This window comes from Salmo trutta, chromosome 23 (genome assembly GCF_901001165.1).
Source record: "Salmo trutta chromosome 23, fSalTru1.1, whole genome shotgun sequence".
Lineage (NCBI taxonomy): Eukaryota > Metazoa > Chordata > Actinopteri > Salmoniformes > Salmonidae > Salmo > Salmo trutta.
In genome coordinates this window covers 8,240,089-8,261,116 of record NC_042979.1, presented here as the reverse complement: position 1 = coordinate 8,261,116, position 21,028 = coordinate 8,240,089, and the positions used below count along the sequence as shown (strand labels likewise).

General features: G+C 41.0%; 1 protein-coding gene across 2 annotated transcripts; it reads right to left on the bottom strand.

Annotated features, from left to right (window-relative positions):
• Positions 1-181: 181 nt before the first annotated feature.
• Positions 182-19,970, bottom strand: pja2 (praja ring finger ubiquitin ligase 2). Of its 2 annotated transcripts, none has more exons than XM_029708711.1 (9): positions 19,888-19,970; positions 17,031-17,225; positions 15,449-16,499; positions 14,833-15,054; positions 12,214-12,399; positions 7,661-7,772; positions 2,942-3,056; positions 866-981; positions 182-680 (listed from the first exon to the last, which is right to left on the bottom strand). In XM_029708711.1, exons 2-9 carry the CDS (start codon positions 17,221-17,223, stop codon positions 555-557), a joined length of 2,121 nt encoding a protein of 706 aa, XP_029564571.1. In that variant the 5' UTR covers positions 17,224-17,225; positions 19,888-19,970; the 3' UTR covers positions 182-554. The 2 variants fall into 2 exon arrangements, with proteins under 2 accessions (XP_029564571.1, XP_029564572.1); XM_029708712.1 differs by having other exon boundaries at positions 14,833-14,994.
• Between the last annotated feature and the right edge of the window lie 1,058 nt (positions 19,971-21,028).

The window sequence follows — 21,028 nt, the reverse complement described above, 5'->3', positions numbered from 1 at the left end:
TACAAATATTTGATCCTCATTTTTTCATTCAACAGGCAACCAGAGGCTTACAATGGGTAAATTGTATGAGAGATGGTGTAGTGCCTAATCTTTCCCTCGTATAAACGACTTCATCTGACTGGCTTCTATACAAACTGAGTAAGGAAGTTATGATTTTGATAGAGTTCTTGAAGACAAAGCCTTACCCACACTACAGCCTTTATTGAACAGGGGAAACAAAATGATTTAGAAAATGAGTACAATAAGGTGCATAATAAGCAGTGCTTTCAACTGTATAAAAAAAAAAAAGGTGCATGTAAAATGCGTGAACAAAAATCTGGGCTAAACAAATTGCAATTGCCTATCCTTCATTAAAACATACATTCATAACAAAAACTTGATTACACATAATATTTTCTCAGAAAATAAGCCTGAACTGTCACCCTCAGACATGGAACTTGTTTACATGTGCAGAACTAAATAAGCCTCATGAAGTGCTAAATTGCGGAGAGGCAGTGACAGAAAAGGTCATTTTAATTTAAGCGTTAGAGGCTGTTGATTGGTCCCCAGTGGATTCACCGCGTTCCGGCTGCGCTGTGATTGGACGGAGGGATGTACTGATCCGACACAAACGAGGTGGGTGCAGGAGTCTCAGCGACAACAGGCAACAGGACGTGACGACAGACAGGGCAAGTCCCAGACTAGAGAGAGAAGATACCATAAGTCAATATAAACAATCATTATCACAAAAGACATTCTGACACAGGCCAGGTGCTAGACTGATGCCACCGCCACCATCATTTAAATGACATGCAAATGATCACATACATGAAAAGGTTAGTCTTAAAAAAAGGGCTTCAAAATAAGTAATTATCCACACACACACCTTCTGGAGCCAGAGAGTCACACAGATCTTGTGGAACATGTGGTGGCATGGCAACTGGGTTGCAATCTCATCTTTGATGTACTCACAACAGCAGATGGCACAGCACTGTTCCTGCCCTAGAGAGAGAGGGGGAAAGAAAGGCAAGGATAAAGATTGAGGGATGCATAGAGAAAAGGACAAAGGATATAAAAAGAGACATCGAGAAAGGCCCAGTCATACTGACAAGGAGACACACAGGAAGTACTAATTGTAAGTGTCAGAGAACGGCGCCGCACCATCTATCACTTCATGTTCTACAGCCCCAACCACACTGTTCTGTATTCACAGCCCCAAGCATTGACGTTCCATCAGGCTCGAATCGCTAGATCCACGTGCATACAGATGGAACTGTACGCTCCGACACATGGCATGACGAATGGCGGCCATCTTGCCTCAACGCCTGCATGCCGTGATTTATTCCCGAGGACGCCTGGCGTGTCATAAACTTGACGCGGCGCCAGTGCATGAAAATGTTATTTTCCCCCTCTCACATTTACATTATGTGCCTATGACTCATATTATGCATTGCTTTACAGTTATTTCCTATCGTGGCACCACATCGGCTCTGTAACAGCGGGATATTGCCATACGGAACGCATTGATGTGTTGAGAGATTGTGAAACCTCTTTTTTATGATCCATTTTCTGGCAGAGTTAGCAGACTAATAAACAGAGCTTCAAGTCTTTATACCACTACCTGGCCAAGAGTATGTGGATACCTGCTCGTCAAAGATCTCATTCCAAAATCATGGCATTAATATGGAGTTGCTCCCGCCTTTGCTGTAATAACAGCCTCCACTCTTCTGGGAAGGCTTTCCACTAGACGTTGGAACATTGCTGCAGGGACTTGTATTAGTAAGGTCGGACACTGATGTTGGGCGATTAGGCCTGACTCGCAATCGGCGTTCCAATTCATCCCAAAGGTGTTCGATGGGGTTGAGGTCAGGGCTCTGTACAGGCCAGTCAAGTTCTTCACACCGATCGACAAACCATTTCTGTATGGACCTCGCTTTGTTCACAGGGGTATTGTTATGCTGAAACAGGAAAGGGCCTTCCCCAAACTGTTGCCACAAAGTTGGAAGCACAGAATCGTCTAGAATGTCATTGTATGCTGTAGCGTTATGATCTCTCTTCACTGGAACTAAGGGGCCTAAACCATCTAAAACAGCCCCAGACCATTATTCCTCCTCCACCAAACTGGCACTATGCATTGGGGCAGGTAGCATTCTACTGGCATCCGCCAAACCCAGATTCATCCATCAAACTGCAAATGGCGGAGGGTGATTCATCACTCCAGAGAACGTGTTTCCACTGCTCCAGAGTCCAACGGCGGCGAGCTTTACACCACTCCAGCCGACGCTTGGCATTGCACATGGTGATCTTAGGCTGCTCGGCCATGGAACCCATTTCATGAAGCTCCCAATGAGATTGCATGGCTGCGTGCTCGATTTTATACACCTATAGCAACGGATGTGGCTGAAATAGCAGAATCCACTAATTAGAAGGTGTCCACATACTTTGTATATTTAGTATATTAGTAGCTCATTTCTGACTTTCAGACAGTTAGTCTAGACTGGACTGCTGGTTGGCTAATGGTAAAACTGACTAAAGACCGAGGTTGGGGATTTACAGAGTGGATAGTCCCACTAATTTGGCTACATGTTTTGTTTTTATTCTGATACAAAGGCACTCATCATGTTGGTATTAAGCACTGCATTACCTAGGCCTGTTACAGTAATTAGTGCATGTCAAATTAAAATAACTAATCTTACTCGTTCCACCACTGAAAATATGGCTTTGCTTGAGCTTTTTCCAAAGGTCATTCTGAATTTCAACATTGACCAATGAATAGAATTCTTTACAGTATTTAGCTACTTACACCCAGAATGAGTGACAATCTCAATTTTTCCCCAACGCAAAAGCGGGCAATTGCACACATTAACAATACAGCCAATTCAAAATGGAGCGAAGGGAAGGGTTAGTCTGTTAGGACAAGATGTGGTCCTACCACTGTGGTCTTCTAGCACTGTGAACTTACCACTGTGGTCCTCCAATATGGTGATCTGAGGCAGACACTCGATGATCTGTTCTGTAGCAGGAGGGTGAGCCTGCTCCACGTCGATGGACAGAGACTCAAGGTGGGCTAAAGCCGCCTGTGAACCAAAAAGAAGAACATCAGGTGCCAACGTCCCTACGTGGTAGTTACAATGAAATGATAGTGTTGGTAGATACACATTTTTAGGAATGTGTCTCGATGTTGTACAAGACCGCAACACGGTCTATCAACGTAGGATGGCACCATCTTGAAAAGCACATTTGAAGCAAAGATGGAATGGTGTTTAACCTGTCTGGGCTAGGGGGCAGTATTTTCACGGCCGGATGAAAAATGTACCCAATTTAACCTGTTGGGGATAGGGGGCAGTATTTTGCACGGCCGGATAAAAAACGATTTAATCTGGTTACTACTCCTGCCCAGTAACTAGAATATGCATATAATTGTTTGATTTGGATAGAAAACACCCTAAAGTTTCTAAAACTGTTTGAATGGTGTCTGTGAGTATAACAGAACTCATTTGGCAGGCCAAAACCTGAGAAGATTCCAAACAGGAAGCGCCCTCTCTGACCATTTCTTGGCCTTCTTTGTCATCTCTATCCAAAACAAAGGATCTCTGCTGTAACGTGACATTTTCTAACGCTCCCATAGGCTCTCAGAAGGCGCCAGAACGTTGAATGATGACTTTGTAGGCCATGGCTGAAAAACAGTAGCGCATTTGGTAAGTGGTCGATCTGAGAACAATGAGACTGGCACGCGCATGCACGAGACTCCCGGTCGGAATATTATTGCTTTTTTACGAGATAAATCGCATAAAAATTGATTTTAAACAGCGTTTGACATGCTTCGAAGTACGGTAATGGAATATTTTGAAATTTTTTGTCACGAAACGCGCGTCACCCTTCTTTACCCTTCGGATAGTGTCTTGAACGCACGAACAAAACGCCGCTATTTGGATATAACTATTGATTATTTGGAACCAAACCAATATTTGTTATTGAAGTAGAAGTCCTGGGAGTGCATTCTGACGAAGAACAGCAAAGGTAATCCAATTTTTCTTATAGTAAATCGGAGTTTGGTGAGTACCAAACTTGGTGGGTGTCAAAATAGCTAGCCTGTGATGGCCGGGCTATCTACTCAGAATATTGCAAAATGTGCTTTCACCGAAAAGCTATTTTAAAATCGGACACCACGATTGCATAAAGGAGTTCTGTATCTATAATTCTTAAAATAATTGTTATGTTTTTTGTGAACGTTTATCGTGAGTAATTTAGTAAATTCACCGGAAGTGTTCGGTGGGAATGCTAGTCACATGCTAGTCACATGCTAATGGAAAAAGCTGGTTTTTGATATAAATATTAACTTGATTGAACAAAACATGCATGTATTGTATAACATAATGTCCTAGGAGTGTCATCTGATGAAGATCAAAGGTAAATGCTGCATTTATCTGTGGTTTTGGTTTTTGTGACATATGCTAGCTTGAAAAATGGGTGTCTGATTATTTCTGTCTGGGTACTCTGCTGACATAATCTAATGTTTTGCTTTCGTTGTAAAGCCTTTTTGAAAATCGGACAGTGTGGTTAGATTAACAAGAGTTTTGTCTTTAAAATGGTGTAAAATAGTCATATGTTTGAGAAATTGAAGTAATAGCATTTCTAAGGTATTTGAATATCGCGCCACGGGATTCCACTGGCTGTTGACTAGGGTGGGATGCAAACGTCCCACCTAGCCCAGAGAGGTTAAACAGGTTACTACTCTGGCCCAGAAACTAGAATATGCATAGTATTAGTAGATTTGGATAGAAAACACCCTGAAGTTTCTAAAACTGTTTGAATGGTGTCTGTGTATAACAGAACTCATATGGCAGGCAAAAACTTGAGACAAATTCAAGCAGGAAGTGGAAAGTCTGAGAATTGTAGTACTTCTTTTGATTCTCTATCGAAGCTACAGTGTCTGTGGGGTGACGCCGCACTTCCTAAGGCTTCCATTGGCTGTCTAAAGCCTTCAGAAAGTGGTTTGAGCATTCTCCTGTCACTGGGCAGAGTATAGGAGCTCATTCACTGAGTGGTCTGCCTGGCAACTAAGGGATTGGATATGCGCGGTCACGCGAGCACGCCGTTCCTTCTTTTTCTTCTTGAATGAATATGCTGTTGTCCGATTGGAACATTATCGCAATTTTACATTAAAAATACCATAAAGATTGATTTTAAACAGCATTTGACATGCTTCTAAGTACGGTAATGGAACATTTTGACTTTGTCTCTTGTTCCGCGCTCACGCTTTATGCCTTTGGATAAGTGATCTGTACGCACGAACAAAACAGAGGTATTTGTACATAAATATGGATTATTTGGAACAAAAACAATATTTGTGGAAGTAGCAGTCCTGGGAGTGCATTCTGATGAAGATCAGCAAAGGTAAGAGAATATTTCTAATACTAATTCTGAGTTTAGGTTGCCCCGAACTTGGCGGGTGTCTGAATAGCTCACCGTGGATGGCTGAGCTATGTACTCAGAATATTGAAAAATGTGCTTTCTCCGTAAAGCTATTTTAAAATCTGACACAGTGGTTGCATCCAGGAGTAGTCCATCTATAATTCTTTAAATAATTGTTATATAGTTTGTCAACGTTTATGATGAGTATTTTTGTAAATTGATGTGCACATTCAGACGTTTTGGTGGGAATACATTTTCTGAACATCACGCGCAAATGTAAAATGCTGTTTTTGGATATAAATATGAACTTTATCGAACAAAACATACATGTATTGTGTAACATAATGTCCTAGGAGTGTCATCTGATGAAGATCGTCAAAGGTTAGTGCTTCATTTAGCTGTGTTTTGGGTTTTATTGACACATGTCCTTGCTTGGAAAATGGCTGTGTGATTATTTTTGTCTACAGCTTTCACTGTAAAGACTTTTTGAAATCGGACAATGTGGTTACATCAAGGAGAAGTGTAACTTTAAAATGGTGTAAAATAGTTGTATGTTTGAGAAAGTTGAATTATGACATTGTTGTTTTTGAATTTGCCACCCTGATATTTCAGGGCGTCCCACCTAGCCCATAGAAGTTAACAAATATGGTCCTAAGATGCTTCCGTCTGCACTTAAGCCCTAAGTAACTCGTGTCATTGTAGGCAAGGCAAAACAGTTATCATGATTTCTGAATTATCAAAGTAAATAAATCAATCACAGCACATTTTGACTCATTCAGCAGTTACCTATTTAATAGAAACTATTGGAATTGAATGTTGAAAGTTCCATTCATATTCCTGAAACAAGTTGAAAATTATGCCGTTCTGCTTCCTGTTGACAAGAACTTTTGATAAATAGCCCAATGTCAAAACACTGTTGAAGTGTCCATACGCAGAAACAGTTTGTGATATATTGAAAACCTAAACATAAAATGTACAACCTACACAAACCACAACAGTAATCATATTACTTTTATTTTATTAAAACTAGCACCATAAACTGCGTATGCAAAAAATAAAAAATATATTTTTTAAAGTTGATAAGTGGTAATAAATCACTCATATCGATTAGGGGGGAAAACCAGATTGTATGCACTGTTGGGGGAAAAAAAATGGAAACTGGAGATATTTTTTACCTCTCTGGTTAGAGAACAACCTGCAGAAGACTGTCTGCTACATTTTAAAGTTTGACCTTTTTTGCGACACCCTTATCAAAATCTAAGGGAAACACTGTTTGACGATTACTCGTATCGATATCACATTGAAATCAATAGAGCGAGTGGGGCGGGAAATCAGGTTGCACGTCCTGTAAAAACTAGCACAGCTCAACAACAAAAAACACACGGTTTGAAAAATGTATACATCACTGGTAGAGGACAACTTCTAGAAGACAGCCAGCTGAACTGATGCCAACGCGGTAAGTGTAATGCAATCGCTCATATTGATTACACATTGAAATCAATAGAACGGGGGAAAAACGTTTGGGTTGTATCCTCTGTTTAAACATACCTTATACAAAGTCCATACGGAAACTTGGAATAATCGATATATGATTGGTTAGATTATCATTTGTAGAAGGTTTCTATCTATATTTTGGAATGGCAGATGTACATTTTGGGAGGCTGCCATCACAGAAAACAAACCACTTTCAATGAATCACAACCCGCTATAGGACATCAACAGTGACAACTGTTGGCTGCTATTTCAGTGATAGTTTGTCAAATCCGTGTATTGGTGTGTCGCTTTTATAGAGAGCCCGCACAGAATTGTTCTCTAGTCTGTCCATTTGAATTAGAAAATGACAAATCGAAATACATTTTTTTAAAAGTACAAAATCTTAATTCATCGTGATGATTAAACTTTTATACTAACAAAAATAATGTAATCCCCCCCCCCCCCCAATTTGATGTGTTCAAAACGTGAGCTTGTGTAAATGTAGTAACACATATTGTCCAAATCCTGGAAAGTAGCATAACATAAAATAATAAAATATGGCAAAAATAATTCCATATTTCATTTTAGGATGATAGTAAACGAAGCAAACTTGCAAAATGTTACAGTAACCATATATACTGTATTTTCACTAGTTTCACCATTTAGAGATGATCATTAAAAAAAAATATATTTCTTATGCATAATTTAACCAGGTGCTCTAGAACGAGGTCCCATAGTGACTACGCAGCAGTGCATTCGCTGTCCCTTGAAGAGTCTAGGACTTGGGCCTTACCTCCATAGCTTGGGCAAGGCGCTCTTCAAGAGCCATGTATGTGAGGAGCTGAGGATCCACATAGGAAATAGCCTGGGCCATCCCAAAGCCCTCTCCAAAGTCATCAAGCAACCTGAGATGAAGCAAAACAAAATGCATTTAATTATGTTGATTTCTCTCATAACAATAGCATACCATGTCAATTCTTCCTGGTCAGTTCACATGGTCAGAGAAAACTCCTGGCTTTACATACATCTTACATTTAGTGAAGTGAAACTACCATGTTGTAAAAGTCAACAAAAGTACAGGCAAACATTAACACCGCCGGGAAACAAAGGATCCTTTTCTATGATGAGAATTTCAAGAAATTCGAGATGCATTGCTTCGATAGACATGACTAATTCAAACTTGAGAAATTCTCAGGTCTTGAACACTACCTCTGGAGGTTGCGCAAGACACTCGCTGGACAGTTGCCCCCCCTCTAAGCAGGGCAGTATAAACAGAATTGTCTAGCTGAGCCCAACATTCATACAGTAAAAATACTAATAGCATAGCAATGTTTTTGAAACAGCTGAAATGTATATAGACATTATCACTATATTTGAGACTTGTTTTCAGTGGCAACCCGTCGTTCAGGGCAGGTGGGGCAGAGAAATTAGAGATAAAATGAATCGGTGCTCATCGGCCATTGGACATTACAAGTTAGAAGTCGAAAATTCAACAATGAGTAGTTTGGAAGGAATCAGTAGCCAACTGCAAGCGTTGCAACGCAATCACTAGCCTGCTATTCAGTGGAGAGGGTTTGTAGTCCAAGTCTTGGTTTAAGTGTCTCTTTTCAAAGCTTAAAAAGTCTAAACATTCGATACCACGGGCCAGAAAAGGTTGAATACATTGGCCACGCTGTCAATCCAGCATGACTTCTGCCGCGTTCAAAACAACTGGAAACTCGTAAATCTCAGACTTCAGTGAGTTTAATAAGACAACAGGAAAAAAAATATAATAAATAAAAAAAGCTCAGACCGGGAAAATACGCTTTAAAACGGTCAACCAACTCGGAATTCCAAGTCGGGAACTCGGGCCTCTGTCTAGAGCTCCGACCTGAAGATCACTAACGTCATGATTCAACCTTGTTTTTTCCCCGATTTCCCAGTTGTCTTTAAAAGCACCATGAATCCAGAGAATGCCAGACTTTGATGACACAATTTGCCCACAAGAAGGACTGCCACGCCACCTTCCTGTCCAAGTGAGCACAGCAAGGTGAGTCCAAAAAATGTCTTATATGCTGCTGCATAAATTATGTAATATGCCAGGGAGATGTGTACTTCGCTCATTAATGTCTTAATCGAAATTACGGATTGCCTCTTATCCGCTCGTCATCCCCTTATGACATAGTTGGTACAGATCAATTGTCAGTAGAAACCACATTTTAAAAAGGCAATAAATGAGGCTGAATGAACTGTTTTGCTGCCAGACAAGGCTCCGCTGATGTAGTAGTGGTAAGGATTAACTCCATAGTGCTGAAAATAAAGCTTGGCTGTTGGGACAGCTTTATGTAGGCCTTAACAGTTTGTGTGCACCGTTTGTCACTGTTATTGTGCAATGAATGTATTGTTTAGTGTTGTGTTATGGCTTTGCTGGCATTTATTTATTTATTTAACTAGGCAAGTTATGTTGAAAACAAATTCTTATTTACAATGACGGCCTACTCCGGCCAAACCCGTACGACGCTGGGCCAATTGTGCGCCGCCCTATGGGTCTCCCAATTACGTCCGGCTGTGATACAGCCTGGAATCGAACCAGGGTCTGTAGTGACGCCTCTAGCACTGAGATGCAGTGCCTTAGATCGCAGTGCCATTCAGGAGCCCCCAGAATTCAGAACGGCCCATGTTCTGAATTCTGTCACTGTACATTTCACTAAGTGCTGAACAAATAGCATGCATCTAAAAAATGTGAAAAAAAATGTCAATGGAGAGTTCGCCCCACCAAGATTTACATGCTAAAAATCACCACTGCTTGTTTTATTGAGTTTTCACCTGAACCCGTTACATTCTGATATTGCCGCCTTATCTTTAAGGGACACTCAACAGTGTTCCCCCACTGGCTGCTCTGAGCCACCGCCCAGGCAAGAAGCATCAACATTCTCAGTCGCAATTTTACATTTACCTCATACAATAACTTCCACGATATTGATAAAAATAAAGCTGGGTTTGTTCTCAGGTAACTTTAATACGCTGAAACCGTACTTGTATATTCGTATGAGAGGGGTAATGCTAATGTTGCTAGCTAGCAGTGTTATTGTCTTGCAAGCTACATTTAGCTAATGGATGTACGAAATAGAAAATAAATAAATTCATTGTCTGCACATTATTCAATGCTGTAATATGGTTTGGTAGCATTGTTCATGTGAACCCAATATGTTTTAGAGGAAAAGTTGCTCACATCGTTGAATAGTTTGCAAGCTTACTGCCAGCCACAACCAAAGGTTAGGCAAGGATGTAATGTAAAGTGAAGTGTGTACATAGTATGTAAATGAGAAACTCTTCAAGCTGCCTCCCTTTAAATGTTCCGTCAATGAGCATAGCCTCTAAACACAAAAGAGCCTTAACTTTTTAAGCTATAGGGGGCAGTATTTTCATTTTCGGATGAAAAGCGTGCCCAGAGTAAACTGTCAAATACTCGGGCCCAGAGTCAAATATTTGCATATTATTAGTAGATTTGGATAGAAAACACTGAAGTTTCTAAAACTGTTTGAATGATGTCTGTGAGTATAACAGAACTCATATGGCAGGCAAAAACATGAGAAAAATCCAACCAGGAAGTGGGAAATCTGAGATTTGTAGTTCTTCTTTTGAATCCCTATCAAAACTACAGCGTCTGTGGGGTCACGTTGCACTTCCTAAGGCTTCCATTGGCTGTCAACAGCCTTTAGAAACGTGTTTCATCCTTCTCCTGTTACTGGGCAGAAAATAGGAGCTCAGTCAATGAGTGGACTGCCTGGGACCAGTGAGTTGTTTACTGCGCGGGCACCTTTGGCGCGCCGCTCCTTCTTTTTCCTCTGTATTGAATACGCTATTGTCCGGTTGGAATATTATCAACGTTTTATGTTAAAAAGACCCTAAGGATTGATTGTAAACAACGTTTGACATGTTTCTAGGAACAGTAATGGAACTATTTGACTTTGTGTCTGGATTTACGCTCGCGCGTTATGCCTTTGGATAGTGATCTGAGCGCACGAACAAAACTGAGGTATTTGGACATAAATATGGAGTATTTCGAACAAAAAGAACATTCCTTGTGGAAGTAGGAGTCCTGGGAGTGCATTCTGACGAAAATCAGCAAAGGTAAGAGAATATTTATAATACAAATTCTGAGTTTAGTTGACCCCAGAACTTGGCGGGTATCTGTATAGCTTGCTTTGATGGTTGAGCTATGTACTCAGAATATTGAAAAATGTGCTTTCTCCGTAAAGCTATTTTAAAAATCTGACACAGCGCTTGCATTAAGAAGTATATCTATAATTCTTTCAATGACTGTTGTAAATTTTATCAACGTTTATGATGAGTATTTTTGTAAATTGATGTGCTCATTCACCAGAAGTTCTGGTGGGAATACATTTTCTGAACATCACGCGCCAATGTAAAATGGGGTTTTTGGATATAAATATGAACCTTATTGGTTCAAAACATACATGTATTGTGTAACATGAAGTCCTATGAGTGTCATCTGATGAAGATCAAAGGTTAGTGAATATTTTTGCTGTATTTTTGGTTTTTGTGATGCATGTCCTTGCTTGGAAAAATGGCTGTGGTTTTTCTTGTGAAGTTTATGTCCTAACATAATCAAATTTTATGCTTCGCCGTAAAGCCTTTTTGAAATCGGACAATGTGGTTAGATTAACGAGAAGTTTCTTTAAAATGGTGTAAAATAGTTGATTGTTTGAGATTGTTTGAGAAAATGAAATGAGATTTTTGCTGTTTTGTATTTCGCGCCATGCTATTTCACTGGCTGTTGATAGCGTGTACCGCGGGCTTGCCCATAGAAGTTAAATTATACACTCAGTGTAGAAAACATTAGGAACACCTTCCTAATATTGACCTCAGAACAGCCTCAATTCGTCGGGCATGAACTCTACAAGGTGTCGAAAGAGTCATGTTGAGTCCAACACTTCCCACAGTTGTGTCAAGCAGGCTGAATGCCCTTTGGGTGGGGGACCATTCATGATACACATGGGAAACTTGAGCGTGAAAAACCCAGCAGCGTTACAGTTCTTGACACACTCAAACCGGTGTGCCTGGCACTTACTACCATACCCTGTTCAAAAAGGCACTGAGATTTTTTGTCTTTCCCATTCACCCTCAATGGGCCACATGCACAATCCATGTCTCAAGGCTTAAAACCCTTCTTTAACCTGTCTCCTCCCTTTCATCTACACTGATGGAAGTGAACTTAACAGGTGACATCAATAAGGGATCATAGCTTTCACCTGGAAAGTCTGTCATGGAAGGTGTTCCTAATGATTTGGACATTCAGTGCATCTCTCACAATTTGTAGTAAAAAGCTTCATGTTTCCCCACCTCCACTCAGCGTCCAGGTCCTCGCTCATGCTGGAGTCATCCTCCAGGTTGTTGTTACCGTCAAGGATGAAGAGGCCCGGGTGGACAAAGTGACTCATGCCGTCGGGGTCTTCGTCACTACTGCTGCCCGTCTCTTCGTTGTACATCAACCAAGGAATCTCCCCCTCCTCCAGAGGTGTAGGCTCCCTGCACACACACACACTGGCTATGTTCATTGGGCACCAGACAGAAGAAAACAGACTGAAACAGAGAGGAACTTGTCCAATAAGGAACATTTATTTTCAGTTGCAAGGTGAAAATCAAAGTGTATGTACTGGAAAATGTAGGCTATGCAGCTTGCTATTTATCAAGTTACACACATACGCAAACAAGCCAGAACTACTGTACATCTTAACTACTTAACTCATCAAAATCAATATCCACGGGAATGATTCAGCCTGCCTCAACTGATTTAATGCAAGACCTTGCTTGGACAGTGTGCTGCTATGGCACTTAGCTTAATCGTCATTCCAGCCCACACTCTGGTTCAACATCACAGCAGTAACACATGGAGGTGTGTATCTGAGGGCTGGCTGTGCTTACCAATGAAATTCTATATACAGTGAGGGAAAAAAAGTGTTTGATCCCCTGCTGATTTTGTACATTTGCCCACTGACAAAGAAATGATCAGTCTATAATTTTAATGGTAGGTTTATTTGAACAGTGAGGGACAGAATAACAATTTTAAAAAATCCAGAAAAACGCATATCTAAAATGTTATAAATTGATTTGCATTTTAATGAGGGAAATAAGTATTTGACCCCCTCTCAATCAGAAAGATTTCTGGCTCCCAGGTATCTTTTATACAGGTAACGAGCTGAGAATAGGAATACTCTTAAAGGGAGTGCTCCTAATCTCAGTTTGTTACCTGTATAAAAGACCTGTCCACAGAAGCAATCAATCAGATTCCAAACTCTCCACCATGGCCAAGACCAAAGAGCTCTCCAAGGATGTCAGGGACAAGATTGTAGACCTACACAAGGCTGGAATGGGCTACAAGACCATCGCCAAGCAGCTTGGTGAGAAGGTGACAACATTTGGTGCGATTATTCGCAAATGGAAGAAACACAAAATAACTGTCAATATCCCTCAGCCTGGGGCTCCATGCAAGATCTCACCTTGTGGAGTTGCAATGATCATAAGAACGGTGAGGAATCAGCCCAGAACTACACGGGAGGATCTTGTCAATGATCTCAAGGCAGCTGGGACCATAGTCACCAAGAAAACAATTGGTAACACACTACGCCGTGAAGGACTGAAATCCTGCAGCGCCCGCAAGGTCCCCCTGCTCAAGAAAGCACATATACATGCCCGTCTGAAGTTTGCCAATGAACATCTGAATGATTCAGAGGACAACTGGGTGAAAGTGTTGTGGTCTGATGAGACAAATGGAGCACTTTGGCATCAACTCAACTCGCAGTGTTTGGAGGAGGAGGAATGCTGCCTATGACCCCAAGAACACCATCAAACATGGAGGTGGAAACATGCTTTGGGGGTGTTTTTCTACTAAGGGGACAGGACAACTTCACCGCATCAAAGGGACGATGGACGGGGCCATGTACCGTCAGATCTTGGGTGAGAACCTCCTTCTCTCAGCCAGGGCATTGAAAATGGGTCGTGGATAGGTATTCCAGCATGACAATGACCCAAAACACATGGCCAAGGCAACAAACGAGTGGCTCAAGAAGAAGCACATTAAGGTCCTGGGGTGGCCTAGCCAGTCTCCAGACCTTAATCCCATAGAAAATCTGTGGAGGGAGCTGAAGGTTCGAGTTGCCAAACGTCAGCCTCGAAACCTTAATGACTTGGAGAAGATCTGCAAAGAGGAGTGGGACAAAATCCCTCCTGAGATTTGTGCAAACCTGGTGGCCAACTACAAGAAACGTCTGACCTCTGATTGCCAACAAGGGTTTTGCCACCAAGTACTAAGTCATGTTTTGCAGAGGTCAAATACTTATTTCCCTCATTAAAATGCAAATCATTTTATAACATTTTTCACATGCGTTTTTCTGGATTTTTTGTTGTTGTTATTCGGTCTCTCACTGTTCAAATAAACCTACCACTTAAATTATAGACTGATCATTTCTTTGTCAGTGGGCAAACGTACAAAATCAGCAGGGGATCAAATACTTTTCCCCCCTCACTGTACATTCAGTTGACTGATGAATGCAAAGTCTAAGTGCAGTGGTCCCCAGTCTCAATTTGAATAGGTTCTATTTAACTACTCCAGATAATTACTCATGTCTGCCTTGCTCCAGATTAGTGCATGCATTTAGACCAGTCTCAAGCAATTGATTGCATTTATCAGGAGTGAACTGTATACAAGGCCTGTATCCTCATGGTGTATTTATCAGGAGTGAACTGTATATAAGGCCTGTATCCTCATGGTGTATTTATCAGGAGTGAACTGTATATAAAGGCCTGTATCCTCATGGTGTATTTATCAGGAGTGAACTGTGTATATAAGGCCTGTATCCTCATGGTGTATTTATCAGGAGTGAACTGTATATAAAGGCCTGTATCCTCATGGTGTATTTATCAGGAGTGAACTGTATATAAGGCCTGTGTTATGGTGCTTACGCAGGGGGCAGGCTGAGCTCGGGTACGTCCTCCAGACTGCTGCTGTTGCTGATGTGCAGCTCGTCCAGGCCGGGCAGAGTCTCCCAGCTTTTCTGACGCTCCTTCTCCAGGCCAGAGTCCGACGTCCACGAGGCCGACCACTCCCCCTCGCTGCACTCCGAGCTGCAGGCACACGCGCACACCAAAGCACACGGATGTGTAAACACGCACACACGATTCCCCCTAGTAAACACCAACCAATCCGCTAGCAGAGGTCTTAGCAGTAAACACAAGACCTTCGCTAGCAACCTTTGCTTCCTCAGTTAATACTTTATGAGAACAACAGAGAGCTTCGTATTCACACTTTCTGGGAAAGGCCTAATAATATTGCGAGTTGCAATGTCAAGGTTCATCAGAGACCTAGAAAATGACCGGTCTACTTTTATGAATAATTCCAAGTGCAGGCAAACTATACTGCTAATGTTTAACTGACATTTTCCATCACCGCAATCCAATACTTATGATTAGATTTCACTGACCGTATCCACACTTGCTGCTCGTTTTGTGATATTTTACTAGGCTCTAAGATCAAGAAAAGGGTATTACGTAAAAAAATGTATATATAATATTATAATACCTTTCCTCAGCCTTCATGAACGGAGCACACGTCTCATTGAAATCCTCCAGATCTTCCCAGATATCCTCTTCATCGTCTGAATTAATTTTGCTACCAGCCTCTCCATGTTCACACCACCTCTCTATAGGGCTAAACCCATTCGACTCAGTCTGAGGAAAATCAAAGAGCATCTCCTGGTTTGGCCTTTCTGTTTGCGTCAGAAAGAACGGAGGTGCAGACACACACTTGGTCTTGCTGGCCTGTTTGGCTAAGCCATAGTCTACCTCCTCGCGGTGAGAACTCTTCCTCTTCTCCAGGTGCGTTTCACTCGTCTGCTTACGAATTTTGGGCCTCACCACCATCTCCGACTGTGTCCCTCTCTGGTTGTCGTTCCCCAGCTCGGCAGGACCTTTGGGGCCGATGGGAGAGCCACCGGCTGCTAGGTCATCTGGTGTATGGTGGTCCTCAGTGCTGTTTTCCATGTGATCTGTTCCGTTGTGTTCTGATATATTCCTCTCAGGAGGGGCTTCCTCTGTGTTTGAATCTGATTTAGGATCGGTTCTAGATTCTTTCACTGACTCAGTGTCTCTGAGGGAACAGTCTGTCCCGTCACACGATTTTGTATACAAATACGAGTGCAAACCGCTGAGATAGTCAAACTCTTTACCCAGCTCGAAGATCATATCATCCAGTCTTTTCTGGAGACCGTGAGACAGATCGGAGCCCTCCTCCTCCTCGCCTCCACTACTGTCCGGCTCATAAGCATCAATATTTACAAAGCTCAATACGCTAGAATTAGAAGGGTTACTGTCCTCGGAGATAGGCCACGCACTGGCTTCAGCACTGGCTTCAGCACTTTTCTTCAAGACATTTTGGTCCTGGTCACAGGCTACAGATTGGTCACTCTCTAGTTTCTTGTAATGGACGGAGCGGGCTTCCGATGGCTTCCTAGAAGTTGACTGTTTCTTGTGGGGAGGATCTTTGCCAGATTTGGCTTTTACTTCCGGGTGAACCGAACTCGATGACACAGGAACGCTGGCGTGAAGTGTCGAGGAGATGTTCCCTTTTGAAGCTAGAGGAGGAGAGGGAGGCATTTAGTCACAGCTAAAAAGACAACCAAAACATCTACCATGACTTGTCAATAGACAATGATTACACTTGTTGAAAGAGAAAGGAGGAGAGAGACAATAGAGCAGACAGAAAAAGAGCGGTCCTTGTTTTCTGAATACAGATATAGCGTGCAGCAGCTCCAACCAGACATATTTTATTAAAAAGCAGAATAAGGGATTCATAGGCTTAGCTGCTCACACTGCATTCCATGTCACAGGATAAATCAATCCAAACCTCAAGCCATGCAGTACTCACTCACATGCTGCTGCCCACTATACAATCTGCTTAATGGTCTGCCGTGGACGATGTCACAAAAACAAACAACTTCCATTGATTTGCCGAGCTTGTTATCATTGTTAACATGCAGAAATATAGACCTGTATCATATGCTCTTCAGACTCAAATAGCATACATCTTGTCCCTCAGCTAATCAACGCACTGCAAATGGGACTTGAGATGGCGCATAATAGATGTATTTGCACCGTGAACGTACGTATGGAATGCGCTCTATGGACACCGTCCATTTCCGTAGCTGTCCAACCCTCCACACTGGCTAGGTTCCTGTGCTTGGCAGAGGTTGGACGGAAGCTAACGTACGCATGCCTCCTGCCGTATCTCCTTCCTGTTATTGTGTGATATCCAACAGCCGGTTTGGGCCAGGCTGGCTTGCCAGCTTCCTGACCCATCACTAGAGAGAGAGGAAATAACATTGAAATATACAGCTTCAAAACTAAAAGCTGCAAAGAGAGTGACTGATGGTTTAATCGAACCTGAAAGTACACCAATTGTCTGAAAAGACGGAGGGTGAGAAAATGCAACTTTGAACTTTGATCCATACAAAATACAGAACAGTAAAGATACAAGAAACATTGCTGCAAGCCATTATGGTTGTGGTGGGCTTCTTTACACTTAAAATCTGTCTGGAAATGTTGGCAAAGGAAAGCGAAAAAACACTCAAATATGATTAACATGGCATGAAAGAAAAGTAAACAGTCATGGTCTTGCTAAAATTCTTGTTGACCTACAAATGTGACCGAAATTGAGAAACAGAACAGGCAGAAAGTGTATATACACTATCAAATTCAGTACTACCAGCAGTGCTACGAAATTATCCAAAGTATGATATGCCTCTCTCTGGCTGGGTTCAAATAAAATGTTATTTGTCACATGCGCAGAATACAACAGGTGTAGACCTTCCTGTGAAATGCTTACTTACAAGCCCTTGCCCCTTTTCTTGAACTGCATTGTTGGTTAAGAAAATGTTTACGAAATAAACGAAAGTAAAAAAATACGATAAAAAGTGACAAAATAACAATACCAAGGCTACATACAGGGGGTACCGGTACCGAGTCAATGTGCGGGGGTACTGGTTAGTCAAGGTAATTTGTACATGTAGGCAGTGGCGGAAAAAGTACCCAAATGTCATACTTGTGTAAAAGTAAAGATACCTTCAGAAAATGACAAATGAAAGTCACCCAGTAAAATACTTCTTGAGTAAAAGTATTTGGTTTTAAATATACTTAAGTATCAAAAGTATAAATAATTTCAAATTGCTTAACATCAGACGGGACAATTCCCTTATTTTTATTACGTACGAATAGCCAGGGGCACACTACATCATGCAGACATAATTTACAAATGAAGTATGTGTTTATTGAGTCCTCCAGATCAGAGCCAGTAGGGATGACCAGGGATGTTCTCTTGATAAGTGTGTGAATTGGATCACTTTCCTGTCCTGCTAAGCATTAAAAATGTAACGAGTACTTTTGGATGTCAGAAAATGTATGGACTAAAAGGTACATTATTTTCTTTAGGAATGAAGTGAATTAAAAGTAGTCAAAAAAATAGTAAATTAAAAGTACAGAAACCCCCCAAAAAACATAAGTAGTACTTTAAAGTATTATTTACATCCCTGCATGTAGGTAGGGGTAAATAGATAGTAAACAGCAAGTAGCAACAGTGTAAATGTGTGTGTGTGGGGGTTCAATGTAAATAGTCCGGGTGGCCATTTGATTAATTGTTCGGCAGTCTTATGGCCTGGGGATAGAAGCTGTTAAGGAGCCTTTGACCTAGACTTGGCACTCCGATACCGCTTGCCGTGCAGTAGCAGAGAGAACAGTCTATGACTTGGCTGACTGGTGTCTGACAATTTTTTGGGCCTTCCTGGGGTTAAGTTTGTTAACATATCGTTGCATAACATAACATGCATTATTATCATCATCATCATGCCTTGTGGAAGTAACCAACAACATGACTTGGGTAAGGTGCAACATGACTTAATAACCAGCTAATGGCAAACAAACATTTAGCTAGATTATGGCACTAACTAGACAGCTATGATTGAAACGGAATAAGCAATCTTGTAGCTAGCTAGCAAGCTGAATAATTACTGCAACCGGCTTGCCATTGTCTTGCTTGGTTACAAAGTTATTTTAATGACGTCATTAGCTTGCTAGCTAATTGCACCCAAGCAAAATATAGCTATTTTACGATTCAGATTCATTGTTTAATAGTCACATGTACAGGGTTGCAGGTGTGATTGCAGGGTAGTGACAATCTCCGCGCTCCAACATGCATGACTAAGTAATATCAAATAATGAAAATGGTCCAAAAAAAATTAATAAAAAGATAAATATAACTACACACATCATAACTGTAGCAGTGATGAATAAATCAAATGTCCATTGGGGGTGGAGGCAGAGTAAAGACTTGAGGAGGTGGAAATTGCTGATCATTGGGGGGTGAGGGCAGCGTGACCCTTGAGGGTTGTACTTGTAGGGGTCAAGTGAAATAAAAACAAAAATATATATTTTTTTAAATAAATAATACACATATTAACAACTGCAACATTGATGAATGTCGTTTGGGTACGGGCAGAGTAAAAGTCCGTTGTGGGGGAATAGCAGGGGGAGCAGGTGACGCGTTAGCTAGCTGACTAAGTTAACGTTAGTGGTGGCTATTCAGTAGCCTGATGTGATGGTCTGAAGGTAGAAACGATTGGCCCCGATACGATAACAGTAACGTTAGTCAATTTAGCTGATTATTAGTGCGTGTATTTTCACAAGATAACATTTTTATTTGTCGATGGAACTTGGAAAGACGCTTGGCCCTGGCTTAACGTTGGCTAACTAACTGTGTTGTGTTATGCTAGCTAACGTTAGCTTGTCAAAAAAGCTTCCTCTTCTGGTTGTCAACAATACATGCAGTAAACTAGTTGGCTACTGTAGCAATTTTCAAACAACAAGGGACAAAAAAATTCAGTTGTTATCAATCAAACATTAGCGACCACCTTATTTTCAACTAGCTTGCTTATTTTAACCAATATCAAATACAAAATATGGTGGTATTACCTGTCCCCGAGACTTCCTCTCCGTCCGAAACTGCGAACAAGCCTATAAGCCAACGTCATCCGCAAAGAGTGTCATGTGACCGGCTTTCTCCAATCAGAATGTCCGAGACTGCTTTAGCAACGTAAGTAGTGAGGAGTAGGAGTACGCCTTTTCGAACATCGTTTTAAGCTTTGTTTTACTATTTACATTTACAGGTGATTTCGGGATTGTATATCGATTCGCTCCTTAAATATTTGTCATCTGGTGTATTCGTTTCAGTCTCTGAATTGCTTAATATAACTTTTCGCCTCCAGCTCCTGATATCAAGGCATTTCCTGAATTTGCCTAGTGCGCATGTGCGCCGAGAAGTATGTTCAGTCCGGAGCTCGTTTTCCATGTTTTTTTTAATATATAGATTATTTTTATTATGAACACAACAAATTAAAAAAAAACAGAAATATAACAAGAGTACATAAACCTAACAGACAGGGGTATTACATATCAAGATTCGTTTTCAATTTGTTAAATACTTTTATGGTGCTATTGCTTTTTTGTTTTTACATTTACTGATAATTTCAAAAATAATATTTACATTTTATCTTAAATAATGTGAAAAGGGGTTTGTTCTCTGCCCACGTCATTTTATGGATAAAGAATATTCCATGAAAGATAAACAAATTAACAATGAAAGTTAAATCAGGGTCCATATCATTTGGATCAAAATAAAGCATAGCAGAGTCTCTCAGATTACCATTAATAGTTGTTTCTTTTTAAATAAAATCTTCTAACTCACTCCAAAATCTTCTGACATAAGAACAGTCCCAAAATAAATGGTCAAGAGTTTCTGGGTCACAACCACAAAATACACATTTGTTATCAATAGCTATTTTAAATCTATGTATAATAAAGGTCTTTACAGGGTAGATTCTATGAATGAGTTTGTATGATACTTCTTTCACCTTATCACTTGTTCTAGGGCTGCATTCCAGTACATTTTAGCAGAGGGAATAGTAACATATTGACATAGTTTCCTTATATACATGTTATTACATTTATAGTTTCAAATGTCAATTCCTTCTAATTGTATTGAGGCTACAAAATCCTCAACAGTTGCACTTTGAGTACTGTTATATTCTCCTAAAAGAAGAATTGCACCTTTAGG